The sequence below is a fragment of the Pelodiscus sinensis genome, chromosome 24 (assembly GCF_052426305.1).
Source record: "Pelodiscus sinensis isolate ZL-2025 chromosome 24, ASM5242630v1, whole genome shotgun sequence".
NCBI classification, from domain to species: Eukaryota; Metazoa; Chordata; order Testudines; family Trionychidae; genus Pelodiscus; species Pelodiscus sinensis.
Window position 1 is genome coordinate 8,166,248 of NC_143075.1, and position 21,864 is coordinate 8,188,111.

Sequence of the window (21,864 nt, forward strand, 5' to 3'; positions counted from 1 at the left end):
GTTTCCTATCTTTTAACCAGTTCTCAATCAATGAAAGGATCTTCCCTCTTATCCCATGATAACTTAATTACGCAAGAGCCTTTGGTGAGGGTCCTTGTCAAAGGCTTTCTAGAAATCTACATTATATCTACTGTATCCCCCTTGTCCACATGTTTGTTGACCCCTTCAAAGAACTCTAAGGCTGTCTACACTGGTGCAATCTCGCGCAAAAACTTGCTGCCTGTCTACACTGGCCGCATGTTCTTGCGCAAGTAAACTGACGTTCTAAGGTATAAAATCAGGGCTTCTTGCGTGAGAACTCTGACTCTCCCGCTCAGGAATAAGCCCTCTTGCGCAAGAGCTCTTCCAGAAGAGGCCAGTGTAGACAGGCAACATGAATTTATTGCGCAAGAAAGCCCTTTAGTTAAAATGGCCATCAGAGTTTTCTTGCGCAAGAGAGCATCTACTCTGGCACGGATGCTCTTGTGCAAAAGCACATCTCTTGCGCAAAACCACATGCCAGTGTAGACGCTCTTTTCTAGAAGAGCTTTTGCAAAAGAGTTTTTGCGTGAGAACGTGCCAGTGTAGACGTAGATTAGTGACATGATTTACCTTTACAGAAACCATGTTGACTTTTGTCCAACAAATTATGTTCTTCTATGTGTCCGACAATTTTATTCTTCATTATTGTTTCAACTAATTTGCCCGGTACTGATGTTAGACTTACCAGTCTGTAATTGCTGGGATCGCCTCTAGAGCCCTTTTTAAATATTGGCGTTACATTAGCTATCTTCCAGTCATTGGGTACAGAAGCTGGTTTAATGAATAGGTTACAAACCACAGTTGTTAGTTCCACAATTTCACATTTGAGGGGTGAATGCCATCTGGTCCTCGTGACTTATTACTGTTAAGTTTGTCAATTCATTCCAAAACCTCTTCTAATGACACTTCAGTCTGTGACAAGTCCTCAGATTTGTCACCTACAAAAGAGGGGTCAGGTTTGGGAATCTCCCTAACATCCTCAGCCATGAAGACTGAAGCAAAGAATTCATTTAGTTTCTCTGCAATGACTTTATCGTCTTTAAGTGCTCCTTTTGTATCTTGATTGTCCAGTGGCCCCACTGGTTGTTTAGCAGGCTTCCTGCTTCTGATGTACTTAAAAATCATTTTATTACCTTTTGAATTTTTGGCTAGCTGTTCTTCACTCTTTTTTGGCTTTTCTTATTACTTTTTTACACTTAATTTGGCAGTGTTTATGCTTCTTTCTATTTACCTCACTAGGATTTGACTTCTACTTTTTAAAAGATGCCTTTTTATCTCTCACTGCTTCTTTTACATGGTTAAGCCACGGTGGCTCTTTTTTAGTTCTTTTACAGTGTTTAGTTTGCGGTATACATTTAAGTTGGGCCTCTTTGAAAAGTCTTTGAAAAGCGTCCATGTAGCTTGCAGGGATTTTACTTTAGTCACTGTACCTTTCGATTTCTGTTTAACTAACCTCATTTTTTGCATAGTTCCCCTTCCTGAAATTAAATGCCATAGTGTTGGGCTGCTGAGGTGTTCTTCCCACCACAGGAGTGTTAAATGTTATTATATTATGGTCACTATTTCCAAGCGGTCCTGTTATAGTTACCTCTTGGACCATATCCTGTGCTCCACTCAGGACTAAATCAAGAATTGCCTCTCCCCTTATGGGTTCCTGTACCAGCTGCTCCAAGAAGCAGTCATTTAAGGTATTGAGAAATTTTGTGTCTGCATTTCATCCTGAGGTGTCACGTACCCAGTCAATATGGGGATAGTTGAAATCCCCCACTATTATTGAGTTATTTATTTTGATAACCTCTCTAATCTCCCTTAGCATTTCATAGTCACTATCACTATCCTGGTCACGTGGTCGATAATATATCCCTACTGTTATATTCTTATTAGAGCATGGAATTATTATCCATAGAGATTCTATGGAACATATTGATTAATTTAAGATTTTTACTTCATTTGATTCTAAATTTTCTTTCACATATAGTGCCAGTCCCCTTTCCCCCCTCACAATGTGTTCTGTCCTTCCAATATATTTTGTACCCCGGAATGATTGTGTCCCATTGATGGTCCTCACTCCACCAGGTTTCAGTGATGCCTATTATATCAATATCCTCCTTTAACACAAGGCACTCTAGTTCTCCCATCTTATTATTTAGACTTCTAGCATTTGTGTACAAGCACTTCAAAAACTTGTCACTGTTTATTTGTCTGCCCTTTTCTGATGTGTCAGATTCCTTTTTATGTTAAAGTTTATCGTCTGATCTGGTCCATACTTTATCCTCTTCTCTCCTCTCCTCCTGACTAAAACCTAGAGAATCTCTATCAATAGACTCTCCTCTAAGAGAAGTCTCTGTCCGATCCACGTGCTTCTCTTCACCAACTGGCTTTCCCCCATCTCTTAGTTTAAAAACTGCTCCGCAACCTTTTTAATGCTCTGCGACCTTTTTAATGTTAAGTGCCAGCAGTCGGGATCCGCTTTGGTTTAGGTGGAGTCCATCTTTCCTGTATAGCCTCACCCTATCACAAAAGTTTCCTCAGTTCCTTATAAATGTAAACCCCTCCTCCCTACACCATTGTCTCGTCTATGCATTGAGACTCTGAAGCTCTGCCTGCCTACCTGGCCCTGTGTGTGGAACTGAAAGCATTTCTGAGAATGCCACCATAGAGGTCCTGGATTTCAGTCTCTTTCCTAGCAGCCTAAATTTGGCCTCCTGGACATCTCTCCTAGCCTTTCCTATGTCGTTGGTACCTACATGCACCATGACCACCAGCTCCTCCCGAGCACTACATATAAGTCTATCTCGATGCCTAGAGAGATCTGCAACCTTCACACCAGGCAGGCAAGTCACCATATGATTCCCCCAGTCATTGCAAATCCAGCTTTCTATGTTTCTAATGATCAAATCTCCCACTACTAACACCTGCCTTTTCCTAATGACTGGAGGTCCCTCCCCTGGAGAAGTAACCTCAGTGTGAGAGGATACCCCAACGTCATCTGGAACGAGGGTCCCAGCTATGGGAAGGTTTCTTTCTGCTCCCATTGACTGCTCACCTTTCCTGAGCCTTTCATCCTCCTTAACAGCGCAGGGGCTGTCTAACCTCAGGTGGGACAATTCTACAGTGTCCCAGAAAGCCTAATTTACATACCTCTCTGCCTCCCTTAGTACCTCCAGTTCAGCCACGCTGGTTTCCGAAGCCCATACGCTATCTCTGAGGGCCAGGAGTTCCTTCCACTAAATGCACACATACGACACCATTGGGATAAGGGATCTTTCGGAAAAGGCTTTATTTTCCGCAAGATCAGCATCTAGACTGGCGCTTTTCTCCGGCAAAGCTCCGTGCAGAAAAAAAGCGGCAGCCATTTTTATGCTAATGAAGCGGGGGAGATTTAAATCCCCGCTTCATTAGCAATTGCGATACATCTAATTTACATCCCTTTTACGAAAAAGGGATGTAGTCTAGACGTAGCCTGTACATTTAAACACAGGGAGGTTTGAAACATATAACAGCAGAGGGCAGTGTTATACATGTATACAAACTAGGGATACAAAGCTGTACTGTAACAGGTTAACTGGTAAGCCTCATTCTTAATGGGTGAGGCTTACCCGTTACAGTTTACTAGTTAAGGTTACTGGAGCGGCTGCCTGCCAGAAATGTAGGAATTGTTTCTGAAACAATTCCTACATTTCTGGCCCCAAATCTCATTACTGCTGAGCCTGCCACCACAGGAGGCTAGTCATGTGGGTAGGTTTTGTGAAGTCCTATCTTCATTTCACACAATTTCACAGGTTGCTGCCTGTGCAAGAGATGAGCCTCGTTTTTGTAATCTCACCCTGAACCTCTAGGCCATGGGTTCCCAAACTGGGGGGCGTGAGGCGACCCAACCACCCCCCCTCCCATCAATACCCCTCTCCCAAGTTTTCCTGCTATTTTTGTTTTTTGTCCCCGGTCAGTTCCTTTTTTTTCCCCTCAAGTTTTGCTGCTATTTTTGGTGGGGGTGCTATTTTCAGCAGCGTATGGGCTGCCCTGCCCTCGGGTGCACGGCGCAAGGGCTGTGCCGGCCCCGGGCGCGCGGTGTATGGACGTTCCCACCCCTGGGCATATGGCACAGGAGTGGCACCAGCCCCGGGCATACAGCGCATGAGCTGTTCCAGCCCCGGATGCGTGGCGTACGGGCGGCCCCGCCCCTGGGTGCACGGCAGAGGAGCGGCGCCGGCCCCAGGCGCATGGCGTATGGGCAGCCCCACCCCTGGGCGTGCGGCACAGAGCAGCGGCGGCCCTGAGAATGCGGCGCATGGATGGCACCGTGCACGCGGTGTACGGGTGGCCTCAGCCCCGGGCACGTGTGCGGCCCTGCCCCCGGGTGTCCGGCGCGTGAGTGACCCGCCCGTGGGCGCCCGGCATCCCCAAAAGTTTGGGGACCACTGGTCCAAAAGGTGATAGCCGGAAGAGCTGAGGTTAGCACCAGTAAACAGGATGGCTGTGTCTAGACTGGCAAGTTTTACCGCAAAAAAACTTGCCAGCTGTCTACACTGGCCACTTGAATTTCCGCAAGAACACTGACGGTCTCATGTAAGAAATCAGTGCTTCTTGTGGAAATACTATGCTGCTCCCGTTCGGGCAAAAGTCCTATTGCGTAAAAGCGCCAGTGTAGACAGCTCAGATTTGTTTTGCGCAAAAAATGGCGATCGGGGCTTTCTTGCGCAAAACCGTGTCTAGATTGGCATGGACGCTTTTCCGCAAAAAGTGCTTTTGCGGAAAAGCGCCCCTGCCAAGCTAGACGTGCTCTTCCACAAATGCTTTTAACAGAAAACTTTTCCAGTAAAAGCATTTGCGGAAAATCATGCCAGTCTAGACGTAGCCGATGGGTTCCCAGGCTTTGTTTACTTCCCCCGGCCCTCACTCAGTGTTCCCTAGCTTTCCCTGGATAGGTGCTGTTTCTTGGGAAGCATTCTGCTCCCTGCCAAAAACTTGTTTCTTGTTGGGAGGCGGTGACGGGGACCGGGTCTCAAGGGGGGGTGTAACTGCACTCTGCGGCAGGGCCTCTCCCTAGCCAGGGTAGAGAGCAGCCAAAGGCACTTGAGGTCCCTCCGAAGGTTTGGCGGGTTCCTCCTCTGGGAGGGGATGCAGGACTCCGCTTCCCTCCCCCAAAGGACGAAGGGGTTAACTTTCCTCTGGCGCAAGGGGGGCCCACGGAGGTTGGGGGTTACCCCTGCCGGGCTGCGCGGCCCAGGGCCCCCAGGGCGGAAGGGAACCCTCCCGGGCTGCGCAGGGCTCAGACCCCGGGCTGCGGGGCGGGCCAAGCGGCCCGCGGGGCGTGACTGGCCAGCCCGCCCCGCTCCCAGCTCCGCGGCGAAGGCGGGTTGGCCCTGCCGGCGGCGGGCGGGGACCGAGCTGTGAGCGGCGCCTCCTCCGCTCAGCAGCCCCGCGCGGCGCCGGGGGATGGCGGGGACGAGACTGCGGCAGGTGGCGGCGACGGCGGGGCCGGGCCCGGCTGAGAGCCGGCGGAGGAGGCAGGTGGGGCGGGGCGGCCCCGCGCAGCGACCGGCGGCTTCTTGGGGAAGGTCCCTGCTGGGGAAGGGGCAGGCGGTTTATTGGGGGGAAATCTCTGCTGGGGGAGGGGCAGGCGGTTTATGGGGGGGGGGGAATCTCTGCTGGGGGAGGGCAAGGCGGTTTATTGGGGGGTCTCTGCTGGGGGAGGGGCAGGCGGTTTATTGGGGGGTCTCTGCTGGGGGAGGGGCAGGCGGTTTATTGGGGGGGAAACTCTGATGGAGGAGGGCAAGGCGGTTTATTGGGGGGGTCTCTGCTGGGGGAGGGGCAGGCGGTTTATTGGGGGGAAATCTCTGCTGGGGGAGGGCAAGGCGGTTTATTGGGGGGAATCTTTGCTGGGGGAGGGGCAGGCGGTTTATTGGGGAGGGACAGGTGGTTTATTGGGGGGTCCCTGCTGGGGGAGGGACAGGCAGTTTATTGGGGGGTCCCTGCTGGGGGAGAAGCAAGTGGTTTATTGGGGGGTCTCTGCTGGGGGAGAGGCAGGCGGTTTAAGGGGGGGTCTTTGTTGGGAGAAAAAGCAAGCAGTTTATTTGCAGGGTGTTTACTAGGGGAAGGGGCAGGTGGTTTAGCTGAGGGGCCTCTGCCGCGGTAGAGGGTAGGTGCAGTATCACATGGTAGGTATAATCTGGGGTTCCTGCGACTGGGAGTTGAGCGCTTGAGAGGTGTAATCCTGACTGCTGCATGCTGACTTTAGCTGAGTCCATGTCTCTCTTGTTTCCCTCCTTTCTCATGTGAAATGGGAGTAATATCATCTGCATTGCTTTGTAGAATGATTTTGGATCTGTAAATTGAAGTGCTGTCTAGATACTCATTTGATCATCTTTGACTATGAGCTTCTCCCTCCACGAGTTTTTTGTCTGTCCCCGAGACAGTAGTTTTGAGTGAGTTTACTCTCCCGACTTCAAAAGTAAAATAACTAAAAATACTTGGATGGGGGACTATAGAACTTGAAATAACCCAATGTTTGTTTCATAGCATAATAAGCAGTGTTCTAACAACAACAACAAAGATTTAAAAAATGAATGCACATTTGTAACCTTCGGATTTCCCCTTCTCCCTCCTACAAAGTTCTTTGAGGTTCTCAGAAATTCAACTTCTAGGACACGAATGGACAATAAGCGTCCCACAGGGTAGGGATGTAAGCGACTAGTCAACTAGCTGACTACCCTGTAAACAAATGCTCATCATGTAGTCGAGTAGGAACTTGACTAGTTGCTTCCCTCCCAAACTTGCTGCCTCTATCAGAGAGAAGCAGCGAGGGGTGGAGCACCAGCTGGTGCTGGAGGGAGCTGGCTTAAGTCATTTCTCCCCTTCCCCGCCCCCCCCAGCACTGTCTCCACGGGGGGGCTGGGGAGGCAGGTGGCATTTGGGAAATGGTGCAAGCGGGGATTGAAACAGTCCCACTCAGGCTGGTCCCATTGCTGCTCCTCTTCCTTTGAAATGTACCAGAGCCACCTGTGACTCTTGTACATTTCAAAGGAAGAGGCACAGAGGGGAATCTCTGTCAGCAGGGAATGCTTTGCTCCTTGCTGATGCAGAGCTGTGGGTGGCTCTTGTACATTTCAAATGGAGAGGTGCAGTGGGATAGTGAGTGCTCCCCTTATCGACTAATTGAGTAGTCAATGGAAATTCCATTGGCTACTCAATCAGCTGATTAATCGAAATTTAACATCTCTACCATAGGGTGGATGTGATTCACCAAGTTTATCCCTTTGCAGGCCAATAGATGCTTTGTTTATCTGAGTATCTGCAGGTACTGCTGCTCGTAGCTCCTGTTGGCTGTGGTTTGCCATTTCCAGCTAGTGGGAGCAACAGGGCGAGGTACAGGCTGGACCACTGATTCCTGCAGCTTCCGTTGTCTGGGAACAATAGATCGCAGCCAACAGGATTTGCGAGTCCAGAGGCTCAGGTAAACAAAGCATTTGGCAGTCTGCAAGAGGCTAGCCGTGGCAAACTGTGTTTGGTCCATGGCTGTTTATTGACCATCCCTGTTCTAGGAGGTGGTTTCATTCTAAGGCAAGTATTTAAACCCAGACCGGTCAGTGTGAGTGCTGGGCTCTGCATGTATGGAGCAGTTTGTTGCAGTCCAGCAGTGTAGGTGTCAGGAATGTGGCATGAAGTGATACTTGGCATTTCTGTTCAGGGTGGACTCTTCCAAATAGTGTCAGTTCTGAAGTTCAGCTCTTATTTTTATGCCTTAGAATCCTTTAAGTTTCTGTTTTGGAGGCTAATTAATACACCAGCTTCTCACCTCTGGAGATGAAGATTCAAAGCCTGGAGTAAGTCATGAGTGAAAATACTACTTTTTAAAAAAGGCATATGTAGTCATTTATTTGGTGGTCTTGGACTAGTCTTCAGAAGAGATATGTCTGTCCTGCAAAGCTGCTGTATGATTTACAGTTGTCCCCTAGAGAGGCCTTGTACTGGATCTTTGGTCAGGATTGATTTAGATGCATTTCCTGTGCTATGTGGGGTTACCTGAACTGGAATAGGTTATTGGGCATTAGCAGATCTTCGGCCTGGTCTACACTGAAAAGTGAGGTTACCGGTAATCCAGCTACGTTACTAAGAGGAGTGAAAAATCCACATCTCTGAGAAGTGTAGTTAAGCCAGCCTAACTCCTGCTGTAAAGTAGGCTAGATCAATAGAAGAATTTTTCTGCCAGTCTAGGTACCACTTCTCAGGAAGATGGTCCGCCTATGAGAGAGCCCCTTCTGTTTACATAGATAGTGTGTACACTGAAGTGCTATAGTGGCGAAGTTGTGCCACTGTTGCATTTCAACCACAGTATAGAAAGGTCAGTAGAATGGTGGCATGGAATGGTAGCAGCTGGCAAAACTGTTGTGGGTGCAGAGAAACTTACGTGGCACCTATATACATACTGGGTCCAAGAGCTGTTTTAAATTAAAATCCTGTTTAGTGACATTAGGTGGGCGAGAGGTCATGCTTAGGGCTAAATATTCTCTTACTGTTTCATGTTACTTCTGCTTTACCTGCTTTACCTATTGGGCACAGGGAAGTATCAAACAACTTAAATTGCTCTTAGTACTCAAAAGCTGGCACTTCTCAAAAGTGAATGTTGTATGGTAATTGCTTTTTATCCACCTCTTAAATATTTGCTTGTAAGTGTCTTTAGTGTTATGATCTCTGTATAATAAAATACATGTTTTTAAATGTTTAGAATTATATTTAGGCATATTTCTCACTTGCAGGCAATGTGTATTGCTTACTAGATTAAAATGAGAGGTGTGCATGCATACTGAGATTTTGTTTGCAGGGTATTATTTTTTTCCGGGAAGAGGGCTGGAATTTGTCTTGTCCAGTAGATTAACCTTATTCACTGTGCTAAATAGTTTGTAGCCATCTTTCTCTGGTGTTTTGAGATAGAATTTGTTTACAGGGTACTTTGCAGACATTGCCCAAGGAGACTATCCTGTTTCATGTAAGAAGCATAGGTGTTGTATGTAGAGAAAACATAGCACAGATTTTCATTGTGGTCTTTGCTAGGTGGTGTTCCTCTCAAGGTACATTGTATTAATCTCAAAGGTCAAAAATGTTAACAGTGTTATAAATATTTTTAATATGCAACATTAAACAGTGTTTTGGGTTTGATATACAGAGACCTTAGCATGCTTAGCATAGGTGCCAGAAAACGGGGTGTTGGCAATGCTGACTCACTCCCAGGTTGAAGTGGTTTCCATTATACGCAGAGTGTACGCACTGGTTCAGTGTCTCTCAGCACTTTAATATACAAATTATTCCAACACCCCTTCTGTTTAGTATCATGACACATCCTTTTTAAACTTTTATGAAAGATACAAAAAAAAGGAAAAACAGCTAAAGCATTTTAAATGTATCACATTAAGTAAGGCTTTAATTTTAACTACATTTCTGGATTCCTTTCCTGTTAGTTGGAGAGAGTTTAAGAAGTAAAAACACCATTGTCTCACAAGTCTGTCTTTGGTATCAAAGTTGGTGATAACTGTTCTTTTGGGTAATAGAGAAAAAGTTGAGATGGGCTGGCGTAGTTGTTGTTACTGTTGGTAAAGTCTAATCCCATTTCATCCAGGGTCGTGTTTGGGATTCAGATGGAGCCAGTAGAGGTGGCAGTGTTATCTGGGTCTGTCTCTTTGGCCCAATCTGGTCAGGACACCACTCAAAATTAGGATGTGAAAACCAAAGGTCCCAGCAGGTGATATGGCTGGCAGCCATAATGATACTTGCTTCAGTTTCCTCCATCTGTTCTTTCCCTGCATAAAGTCTCTCTTTTGAAGGGCCCCGAAAGAGAGTGATGGGTAGTGGTCCTCTTATTATTTTGTCCACCAAATAGGTGTAATATCCAACACTGAGTTTTGATTCCTTATTTTCCAGTATACTCTGTTTTTACCAAACATCATTCCACCATAGTCCTTGGATAATATCAGTGTGGCTTTTTATTTGGATTAAGTTAGCCTCTCAGTCTTGTTCTCATGCAGCTAATATTCAGTATTAGCAGGGTCAAGATGTCTTTTTCATTATAATTTACTAGAAGATTTATCCAGCATTGTTTGGGTCCTTAATTCATTTTTGTTTTTCTCCATTTAAATCATTGCTCTGGGGTGGAGCTGAGGATGAGTGGTTCAGTATGCAGGCTGTTCCGAGGCAGAGAGGATTACTCCAGCCCTCTGACTGCTGTAGCTTTGGGCCAGGTGGGAAGTGGCTCCTCATGGCCTCTGCAGCTCCAGCAGGCACAGCTGGGGGAGGGGTGCATGTCCCCCAGCTCGGGCAGGTTCAGGTTTGTGTGCCTCCTGTGTCTCCCAACCAGAGTGAGAAATGCAGCAAACTGCATTTCCCCTTTGTCAGGGAACGAGAGGTAACAGCCAAAAATATTCTGTACAAATGGGAGAGGGGAGTTTCAGCCTCTCCTGTCCTCCCTAAAGGGCACCTGTTGGGGTGAGAGGCTTGGGGAAAGTGGACTAAGGGGAAAATTCTCTCAGGAGCAGAGGGCATATCTTGAGCTTTAGAGTCTGCTTATTTAATGGGAGACAAACATAGTTGAGGCGTGCAGGGTATCTGGATTGAGACCAACTGATTGTATAAAAAAGCCGAATTTTATACTAAAGATTCAGTGATATACCTGAAAAAATGACCTGAGCTGAGAAATGGAAGTGTCCAGAAGAAACTATTAGATCACATATCACTGACACAAAATGCTCTTGGCACCCTCCAATAAAAACTCTTTGGCTGTGTCTACACTGCACCCCTTTTCCGGAAAAGGGATGCAGATGAGACAAGTTGGAATTGCAAATGAAGTGGGGGATTTAAATATCCCCCGCTTCATTTGTATAAACATGGCTGCCGCTTTTTTCCGGCTCGGGGCTTTGCCGGAGAAAAGCGCCAGTCTAGACGGGATCTTTCGGAAAATAAAGCCTTTTCCGAAAGGTTCCTTATTCCTGATTTTAAGAGGAATCCCCTGCTTCATTTGCAATTCCGACTTGTCTCATCTGCATCCCTTTTCCGGAAAAGGGGTGCAGTGTAGACACAGCCCCCAAGTATAAAATACTAAGTGCTTATTGGAACAGCCACTATAGATTGTTAGAAGATTATGTAGCATCCTGTGAACTCAAAAATTGAGCTGTAATGATAAGGTATCAACTGTATTGGGAATGATACTTTTTAATTTCTGCTCTATTATATCATATTTCTTGTTAGCATACGTGTTTTACAATTTAATTATTTTATGTTTGTATTTTTCTTGACGTGCTATCTTTATTTAATGTATTTATTTTGGTTAATTTAAAACAGAAAATATGTGTGCATGCATATTTTATTTATAAAACAAATCCTTATGTATCTAGATTTTAGTCTTATATAATTTCCACTTATCATGTATAATAGTACATACATAAAATTAGGTCAGAATTACAGTTTCCCTCGAGGTTAGTTTAAATAATTGCTGGTGTGAGGATTTTCATCTTTTGTTTGACAGTGCGGCGATCTTTTATAGTACAGGGTTGGATACCCAAGTTGATTTTGAATCTACCATCATTTTTGTCTTTTCAGGTGTGGTTTTTTGTTTGTTTGTTTATCGGAATCTGGCTCTGACAGGTTCTTAGGGTTTTTTTTAAACTTGATGTTCACTTTGTAAATAAGATTATGAGATGTTCTGAGGCAAAGCTGGGTGGAAACGGACCAATCATTTGTAGCTCTGTCACAGAAGTATTCAGAAGGATTGTTCAAGGAAAATTCAGGTCAGTGTTGTAATTTGTGCTTGTTGTTTCCAACTGGATTTTCACCAGCAGCCTCTTGTTTCCTTGGCATCTCTGGTGCATTCCTAGAAGTAAAAGGCAGAGAATCAGTAACAACTTCTGCCAATTTTAAAATTTGTTTTAAGTAGAGCTGGTGGAAATTTTTTTTGATGAATAGTATTAGTTGACCTGAAAATATTTGCAAATTTAACGCACACAGTTTCGGCCATTCACAGGAAAATGGGAGAAAGAGGCGGTAGTGCTATGCCTTACCCACCTTATAATCATTGGCCTGGTGATTTGAGTACTTAGTTGAAGTGTTGAAAGACCCAGGTTTGAATCACCACATTAGAACAGACCCAAACCAGTTTTTTAAAAACATTCAAACAGCCATCAAACTGAAAAATCAGTTGTTCTCTCTGTTCTAGTTCTCTCTGTTCTAGTTGGCGTTGATTGTCTTGCTATATAAGGCCCAATGAAAACTGATGTATTACCGGTAATTTGTCCACCTTACTCAAGTTACATTTGTTTGGAATGTTATGCTTTACTGTGAACAAAGTTGTGTTTTATCTCTTTAGTGATAGGTATCAGAATGTAATTATCAGTAATCTTTCTGATCTTAATTTAGTTGATTAAAAAGGCCATTGGCCCTTTGACTTGTATTTTCTAGAAAGAAAAGAGATATTTTCACAAAAGTATGTTTTCTGTTTGGGTACTTGGAGAAGAATAATCACCTTATACTTTCCAGTGCTGTGATGATGGCTAAGTTATCTTGAAGAAAACTTCTAGACAAGTTAATTCCATTACACACTGTCCTACAGATTGTCATCTTTACATTATTCTTATAGTTGTGAAAACTGGCTTCTGTATTCAGTAAGATTATAAAGAGGTTGGACTCCCCCCTCGCAGCCCAACTGAGTTGCGCGCCAGCTTCCGGGCTCCCACTCCCCTGCAGTGTGCCGGGACTCTCTGGTCCTGGAACATCCATTTTCATGCCAGACCATGGATGTTGCCAGACCAGGGAATCCCAGATTTTAGAGGTGCAACCTGTACTATTTATGACAAAGGCCACTTATTTGATTACTGAAAATGATTTCAGCCCTTTGCTATTCAAACATGTCTTAATCCACCTCTGCATAAATAATTTGATAAGTGGGTTGGTTATAAAGGGAAGAAAGTAGATTTGGGAAAATAAGGTTTGAATCTAAGTCCCTAATTTTGAAAATTCATAGTTACAGCTTTTTTCCAGTCTGATTAGCCAGTTAGGTACTATTAGGGGGACACACATGTTTTTGATAAAATATTCTGCTCGGATAAATTCAAATATCCCGATACCAAATATACTTTCTTCCCTTTATAACCAACCCACTTATCAAATTATTTATGCAGAAGTGGATTAAGACATGTTGAGACCCCAAGCTATGTCAAGTTTGAGGCCCCATAGCAGTACCAAAAATGTTTATTATTCTAACAGAAAGGACAATGAAAATAGAAATAATAAAGTTTTATATCTTCATATATACCCATACATAGGTGAGAATGCAACTAAAAAAGTAGCATTTTTTTGTACTTAGAGGCCTCTCATAATCTGAGGCCCTAAACTGTAGCTAGTTTATTTTGTGCATAAATTAGGCACTGTATTTAAGATAATGTTGCTGCTTCTCTCAGCTATCAATTTCAATTTAGAGATAGTATTTAGTATTTAACTGTTAACAACTCCTGGATATGGAGATGAATAGGATTTTTTAAAAAGATAAGTTGTAGTTCAAAAAATAATTATTTTGGGGAAAGTTCTCTGACCTGTGTTATACAGGAGGTTAGACTAGATCAGTGGTTCTCAAACATTTTGGCCCACAGCCGCCCCACTCAATAGAGATCTTTCCCTGTACCACCAGCCAATCACTCATGATGACAGAATGGGTGCAAAAGTGGGCTGAGGGGCTGTGTGGGAGCAGGGTAGGAGTAGAGGGGTCAGAGAGAGGATGCAGGAGCGGGGTGGATCTGGAAGGTAGGGAATGTGCAGGATGGGGGTATGGAGTCTGAGCAGAAGGGGAATGGGGATGCTTACCTGGCTCCATGCCCCTCCTGCTCCCAGGCACGTCTCTCTGCTGCTCCCATTGGCTGTGATTCTGGGCCAATGGGAGCAGTGGGGAAAGACTCCAGGTGAGCGATTTCCTGTGCTGCCATTCCCCCAACTAGGGGGCGGGAGAGTGGCAATACACGGAGCCACTTCCTCCCCCTTGTGAGCTGGATCGGAACTGCAATGCTTCTCCCCTCACACAGAGACGGAGTCGCAGGGCTGGAGCACCAGCACAGGGGGAGAGCCCCAAGCCCGCGGCCCACCTGCAAGACGGTCGCAGACCACTAGTGGTCCATGGACCACATTTTGAGAACCACTGGACTAGACGATGGTCCTTACTAGCCTTGGAATCTATGGTACATCTATACAAGTATTTCTCAAAGTGGCCCGCAGATCCACTCTGAGAGAGCTGCTAACGGGCCGCTCTGGTCTGTTTATTTACTGGCTCCGCAGCCATGGAGCCTCGCGGCTCCTATTGGCTGCGGTTCATCACTTGCAGCGAAGGAGAGACGCATGAAATGGCATGGCCTGGGCCGTGACTCCCCTTGGCTGCAAGTGGAGCTAATGGGAGCTTTGAGGCTCTGTGGCTATGGAACCGGTAAATAAACAAATTGGAGGAGCCCGGTAGTGGATCCGCAGACTGCTTTGAGAAACACTGATCTACCCTGAAAACCAAAAAAACCCCAAAACATCTTTGTGACAGGAAGTTTGAGAGCCTGGGTCAGCTGACTTAGGCTTATGGGTCTCCTGCTATGTAGATGTTTTGGGTTGGCCACCCTAACCTCTGGGGAGGGTCTTAGAGCCCAGGCTTCAGCAGGAGTGGGAACGTCTATACTGCAATTTGTAGCTCTATAGCTTAAGTTCCGTGAGTCTCTGTCAGTGGACCCTTGGCTCTGAAATTCATTGCTGTGGGTGGGTTTTTTTTACAGTACAAATGTATCCTGTGAGTCTGTGAGTGCAGGATAGCTTTCATATAGCCCCTCAAATGTGATGTTTTTCTTCTTCACCAAGAGGTAGCAGTTTCTGGATTATTATCTAGTTCTTTCTTTCCCACCCCAGTATTGATTTGAGTCACTCAAAGATTTCATTTTATATTAATTTTCTCATATTTAGTGTATTTTAATGCACTTCTAATGCCTTTTTAGTTCTGGGGTGGACTTACGGAAGCATTATAAAGTACACTGTATGCTGCTTATACTTACAAGCCAGAAGATTCAGTTTCTGTGTGTAATCTAGCACAGTCTCCCAACTGCTGCCACGTTTTCATCTATCCGTAAACATCAAGACTGTCCGTATCTAGGGAGGACAACCAAATTAATCCCAGATGAGGAACTGTTTCAGCCAATTTAAGACTTTCCACTTTATTTAAGATAGCAGGTCAGTAATTTGTGTATGTTTGTTTTCTTATGATATCCTTTGATTGCTAGAGTTTTAACTTTTGCTGAATGTCATGCTGTTTAACAAAAAGTTACCAAATATGAAATAAAAATGCTGCCGGTGTTAGGAACTTCATTATCTACTGTTGCCTTAGTGTACTGATGCTGTAATAACAATCTGAAGGTTGTGATGGCACTTTCTTTTTAAATATTCAGGATATTTTCTTTCAGCCAAAAAAGGATCAACCCAAAAACAATATGTCTAGCCAAAGAAAAAAAAGGTGTGTGTGGGGGGGGGGGGGGAGAGTGTGGCTATTCTCTGTAAATTATGAATATTTCAGCATGATTCTTTAGAGCACAAGAGAATCACAGAATGCTGGCCACTGTTTTGGACTCACTATATCTGCGTCCAAGGAGCAAAGCTCAGCCACCTTATGTTGTGATATCTTTTTATCTCAGAAGGTTATGGCCAAATCATTATTTTGATGCAGTACTCCCAAGGTTTATTGGAGCTAGAGGGAATTGTAATGCTGAGTCAGTAGATAGCAGTTTTCCCTTTGTTTCATTGCTGAATAAAAATCATATAATGAAAATAGGAGACACAGTGGTGCTAAAACCACTGTCATCTTGATATTACCAGAACATTTATTAAGTTTCAGTGACTTGGCTAAATTCCAATTTGTGTAATTCTACCAACCAAAATTCATACTACAGATTCTAATGGATATTCTTCACTTCCTGTCCTGAATTGTTGAATGGATATAGTTTTCACTCTACACAGTTTTTATTTTTACAATTGGTAGTTTGTGAATGGGAACTGTGAAGTCTTAATTCTTATGCTGGAGGGAACAGGGTTGAAATCTAAAGATGGAGAGTCCTCCGTGAAGCTTGCCAGTACAAGTTGAAACTCTGTGGTTCAGGACTCTGATCCGGCAACATCCATGATCTGGCTGGACCACAAATATTGCTGGACTAGAGAGCCCCAGTGGCAAAGTTTGCCAGTAGCTGGAAGCAGAGCTGGTCAGCAGGGCTAACAGAGCAGCAGAGCCTGCGGGGCAGCAAAGTCATCAGCGCCCACGGAGCTGCAGAGACTACAGAGCAGCAAAACTGTCAAGGCTGCCAGAGCTGGTGGGACAACAGAGTTCATAGAACTAGCAGATTTGCTGGAGCAAGCTGAGCCACCAGAGGCCATGGAGCTAGCAGGGCTGGTGGGGTCAGGGGCACCTGAGCCTGGTGGCTGGGGAGAGGAGCCCAGCGGGGAAGCTGGCGTCCCCTTCCCCCGACCTCCCCATATCCGGCAAACTCCCTTGGCTTGGACTGGTCAGGTCCCAAAGTTTTTGGACTAGGGAGGTTCAACCTGTCTTGTCCTAAATCTGCAGGGAATGGATTGCTCTGAAGACAGTTGAAGCTACCTCCAGGCCAGAGACTGAAGAATTTTTCAATCTGTTTTAATCTGCAAATGTACTGCTTGTACAGAAATAGCTGAGTATTACTACAGTACAATTGCTTTATAGTGAGTAACTTGATTGCTTTCCCCCATTCTGCATCATTTCTTTTTATTCCATTGACCTATATTTAAAAAAAATCCCATTTGTATGAAAAGAGTATTTTGCAGCCATAAGAATTAAGAAAATGAATTCTTCCTTGATCAGGGAACAGCATATTAATTTAGGAAGATGTTTTGCTGTGTAATCTCCATGGTTTTAGTCCTTGCACTCCCCTACCTCCTTAAGACCAAGTCTTGGAAGGAGGACATAGTTACTTTGTGTGGCAAACAACTCCTGTTTTCATTAACAGCTCAATAAATACAGTACAGATCTTAAGACAGGAGAGTCAGTTTAAACTCTGCCATATATTAAATGGCTATGAATGATAACGATAAATATTTTATGACATTTAATATTGTTCTTGGCTAGCAGCTGCTGTAATCTATTTTAGTTTGTTCCCCATATCGTTAATGTAGTTTCCCATACATGTTTCAGTGTTTTTCATGTTGTAAGTATATTTAGGTCCAATCTTGTGAATGTTTTCATATTTGTAACTATGCTTAAGGAAGGTAATGCTTTTGAAGTCAATGCGACAATTGCTGGAACTAAATTTTCACTAGATTAGGGTTCATTGATGTAAGTGACTCTAGAGATACAAGTGCCTATTCTTTATTGATTCAGCAATTTACAATCTAAATTTAATCAAGGGCAGTCTGAGAGAGGATATGGTGGTTGATCTGTTTCTCAGAGCTATGAACAAGGACAATTAAAATCAGATTTACTAGAACAAGTTCGCAGTTGAAGCAGTTTTCCTCCCATCCCACCTCTAGTGTTTTGTGTGCAGTCTAGATAGAACCGAGAGTTGTCTTTCAGTATGCTGATGGGTGTTTTGGGAAGCTGATTGACTGGCTTGCTCGGGTATGTCTACACAGCAACATTATTTCGAAGTAACTAGCACTATTTTGAAATAGCTTAGTCCGTGTCAACACAGCAGGTAGTTATTTTGAAATAATGTCGAAATACTGTCAAGCTGGAGGACTTCTCACTTAGTCTCTTGTAACCATCACTGTATGCGGAGTAAGGGAAGTCAGAGGAAGAGTGCTCTGTTTTGAAATACGTGCTGTATAGGTGCTCCCAATTTTGAAATAAGGTATGCAATTGACGTTAGCGAGTTAAGCCCTGCTGTGTAGACACACCCCCTCCTCACTGCACTTGAAGTAGAGGGTATTAGGATTGCAGATGTTTCAAAGCTTGCTGGTCAGTCAAACCATTTTCCCTGATTTCTATGAATCCCTAAGTTTTTCTCAAAGATTGTAACTGTCTCCATGAAACCTTTAGAAAATTGAAACTATTTCTAATACATTTATAATGAGCAAATAATGACTAGAGAGCAATTATATACTATTTTCCTCTGTGCTTTAGAATTACACATTTTTCTGTGAGATTTATACCATTCATTTGCTTTGGGCAGGCCAAGTCATTAGATTATTAGGTGCTTAGATATTAGGGGGATAATTTTAAGTATCTGAGAGAGAGAGATCAATACCAAGCCTAAATCTGTCACTATGCAACACAAGAAAATATTCAGTTTTTTCCAGTTTACACTTCCGAGTCTCTAACAGCTGCAAAAATTAGTCATGTTCACATCATGAGATCCCATGGTTTTATTCTTCATAAATGTTTGATGGTGTATATAGGTTAATCCAGGCTAACCTAGATGAACCAAAGGTTATGGGGGCTTTCAGTATTACCATAGAGTTTATAATTAAGTAAAACTCAATGCTTCATAGAGTCAGACTTAGAGAAGAAAGGAGTTTGCCCAAAACTTGTACTGCAGTACTGTTAAGCTATTTGACCTTTTAAAAAGAATACTAACTATATTTAGCTCATAGGTGAATAGCAATGAGTGTTCTGCTGCTGATAGAAAGAGACGGGTGTGTTGGAGGAGGTTTGTTTTGCTACAGAATAAAAGTTGTTTTGCTACAGAATAAAAGTAATATCTTTGAAGTAGAAACTTTCAACATAAAATAGTTGAAGTTCAGTTGGACTACAGAAATGGTGAAACTTTTTATGAACTTTTCAGTCTCATTTATCAAAGGTTTTATTGTAATGCTCATGTCAATTCTGTTTTAGAAAAGAAGTGAAGAAAGCAAACATGTATCTTGGCCAATTTACTGAATAAACATTTTCCCATAAAACAAATGCAGGTCTATTAGCTCTTGCTAACTCCTTTGGGTTTTGTACTTGCCATGTAGTGTTGCTGTGCCACCATTGTTTAGGTGCACTGTTGTATAACGACCTCATTGTAGCATATTGTTGTCAAGATGTCCATAGTTAACCTGCTACCAAATGGTGGAATTTTTAACTCTTCAGTCAATTGAGTGTCTTAGAGCAGCATTTCTCAAATGTGGCCACCCGGGTTTTTTTGGGTTGCCATGTGAGTCTCCTGGGCAGAGATGGCAAAGAGGGCAAAGCAGCGGCACCTTCCTGCACTCAGAGGCATCAGCTTCCCCAACCTGTCTTCAGCTGCAGGACTCTAGGGTGGGCTTTAGCCCCTCCCCTTGGTTCAACCAGAGGTCCTTAGGCTTGAGAACCTTCAGCTATTGGCTCCAATTCTAAGCTTTGGCCCAGGACGATAGGGCCTTAGCTTGCATCATGGTCACGATCAATATGAACATTGGGTGCAATGCCGTGGAAAGGAGCTCAAGACAATGGAGGATGGGGGCAGGGGAAAGAACGGCCTTGGAGAGCGTTGGGGGACAGCAGAGGACAGGAGCACCAAAATACAGCTCTACATTATTTTTATTATTGTCTGAAAAAAATCTCTCCACATGAATAAATTAAATTGTTTTTCCTAAAGTTAATTAAGTATTAGTCAGAGTGGCTACCAGCAAGAGTTGGTGGCCACATTCTGAGACCATCAAAAATTTTGTTGTAAGAACCCTTGTGGACTGTGTGACGGCGTGTCAGGGTCCCCCCCCCCCCCCCCGATCCTGCAGCCACATAGCAGCAAGAATAGGCTCCGCCAGCCAGTAGAATATAGAGGGTTTATTGCTTCTCCTGGATACAGCACTGCATAGACGTGATGTGGCTACAGGAGTGAGGGTCAGGATGCCTCAGACCCCTTGAGATGGGGTGTCTGGGCCCCTAGACTCCCAGCCCCCTCCCAAGTCTGTCTCCTTCATGGTTCCAGCCAAAGACTGACCCTTCCCCCAACACTCACTTCCTTTGTTCTGTCCCTTCCCTTAACCGGTAAGATGGTTTGGTCACTGTCATGGGGGCCCTCAAGGCCCCCCCCACCCACGGGGCCGTGCTTACAGACAGAGGTCAGTAGGGATCATCCACAGCCCAAGCATAGCAACCAGCAACGTACTGACACTACATCACAGACTGATACTCTAGTCTAAAGATATTCCTGGCCAACTTGCTCATTCATGTAAGAATTACTTATTTGGAACAAGTAACGTTTCCATGAAAGGCTTCACCCATAATTCATTTCTCTTCTGCCTGAGCTATTTTCCTGTCATCCCTCTCTTCCAGTCCCAAAATAGAGACTACAAACTAAAATAGTAAATCTGTTGGTGGCTTTTTATGTTGATTTTAAAAAGTTACTATAGAACAATTTAGCCCTTATTGCAAACTTTGGACCTTGCTGCAAACTTTGGACTCTATTTGTGCAGGCAGCTTAACTGCTTTACAGTGATTATGTGATGTAGTTGAAGAATAGATAGTATAGAATAGGGTGTGTTGTTTTTTGCTCACTAAATTCTTCTGTGATTCACCAAACTTTGTGTAACTCATAAGAGAATAGAACTGTTGCCAATAACTGACTTGTAGTGATTGACCCTTTTACAAAGAATTTTCTACCAATTGGTGGTTACACTGGATGCGTTTCTAAAAGAGTTGCACTAGGAATTATTTTAGGGGCATGTGTTTATACTGGTGGTCAGATAGATAATCAGAATGGTTCTTTCTGGCCTTGGAATCTATGAATAAGCAGAACATAGAGCAGCAAGTTAAATAAGAATGGAGTTTGTAATTGAAAGTGAAAAGGTATTCACCTAATACGTTATGATGGGGAGGGAACCTTTAAAACAAAACAGAACTTGTGGGTTTCATTTTGCCAGTTCTATCTTGAGCACTTCAAAAACGATGTTTAGACAAGTTATTTTTCTACGACTTGATATGCTAATCATATTAACAGGGAAAAATTAATTTTTAAAAAGTGCAACATATCCATTTCTTTTTCTTCATAAGCTGCAGATGAAACATAACATTTCTGTACTGTAATGTGAAATATTTAGAAAATGAAATTGCACTGAGCTATGAACTCTTATTTTTAAATCTTCAGAAAATGAAATTGATCACTGGAAGGAAGCATCCAAAGTTTTTTCCTAAACAAGATGTCTGAAGGACCCAGTAAACTTTCATTGACCATTGGAGCTGAAAGATTCATTACACAACGTTATTTTTGTCTCTTCACTGTAAGGTTCTGTACTAAGTCAATACAGACAATATATTAAGACCAAACAGTAGTCTCCTGATATCAACATGACCTCGGTAACAAACACTTGGACTCCGGAGGACTTTGATCCTCCTGTCTTTGAAGAAAAGTCAAAGGGCAAGTCATTATTTCACTTGGGCCCCCTCTTTGCTAACCGGAGTGAGAAATTTGTCATTGCCAGGAGTGATAGTGCATCAGAAGAAAATGTATTGAAAATAACTATCACTGAGACTACAGTCATTGAGTCGGACTTGGGCATCTGGAATTCCCATGCTCTCATCTACCTCACATTGTGGTTTTTTTTCAGCTTTTGTACTCTTTTTCTTAACAAATATATTCTTTCACTGCTGGAAGGAGAGCCCAGCATGCTAGGTAATTATAATTTTCATGATAAGCTTCAGTTCCAATAACATATTTGAGTGTCAGATTCTGTGTGACGGACTTAAATTGACGAATGGTTTGTTTGTAGTAAGAGCAACATGGTCAAGTGGTCTAAGCATGAGTGGGATCTAAGAATGTCTGAGTTGTAATTTTAGCCTTAACATGGACTATCTTAACTATTTCATTAGGATTCTGTGAAGATTATGTGTAAGGTAATGTTTGTAAAGTGCTTTAAAGAGGAGTG

The 21,864-nt window shown here is 43.7% G+C and overlaps 1 protein-coding gene across 9 annotated transcripts in view; it reads left to right on the forward strand.

Annotated features, from left to right (window-relative positions):
* Positions 1-21,864, forward strand: part of SLC35E2B (solute carrier family 35 member E2B) — a 62,464-nt gene that overhangs the window by 19,440 nt on the left and 21,160 nt on the right. For 4 of the 9 annotated variants that reach the window (XM_075906201.2, XM_075906199.2, XM_075906200.2 and 1 more), the window contains one exon: positions 21,087-21,611. In XM_075906201.2, the coding sequence (XP_075762316.2) occupies positions 21,287-21,611 (325 nt within the window). In that variant the 5' untranslated portion in view covers positions 21,087-21,286. Of the gene's footprint in view, positions 1-5,313; positions 5,533-6,062; positions 7,845-11,527; positions 11,796-15,017; positions 15,250-21,086; positions 21,612-21,864 lie in introns of those variants that run through there. The other 5 variants (XM_075906205.2, XM_006119209.5, XM_075906198.2 and 2 more) reach the window with 5 other exon arrangements.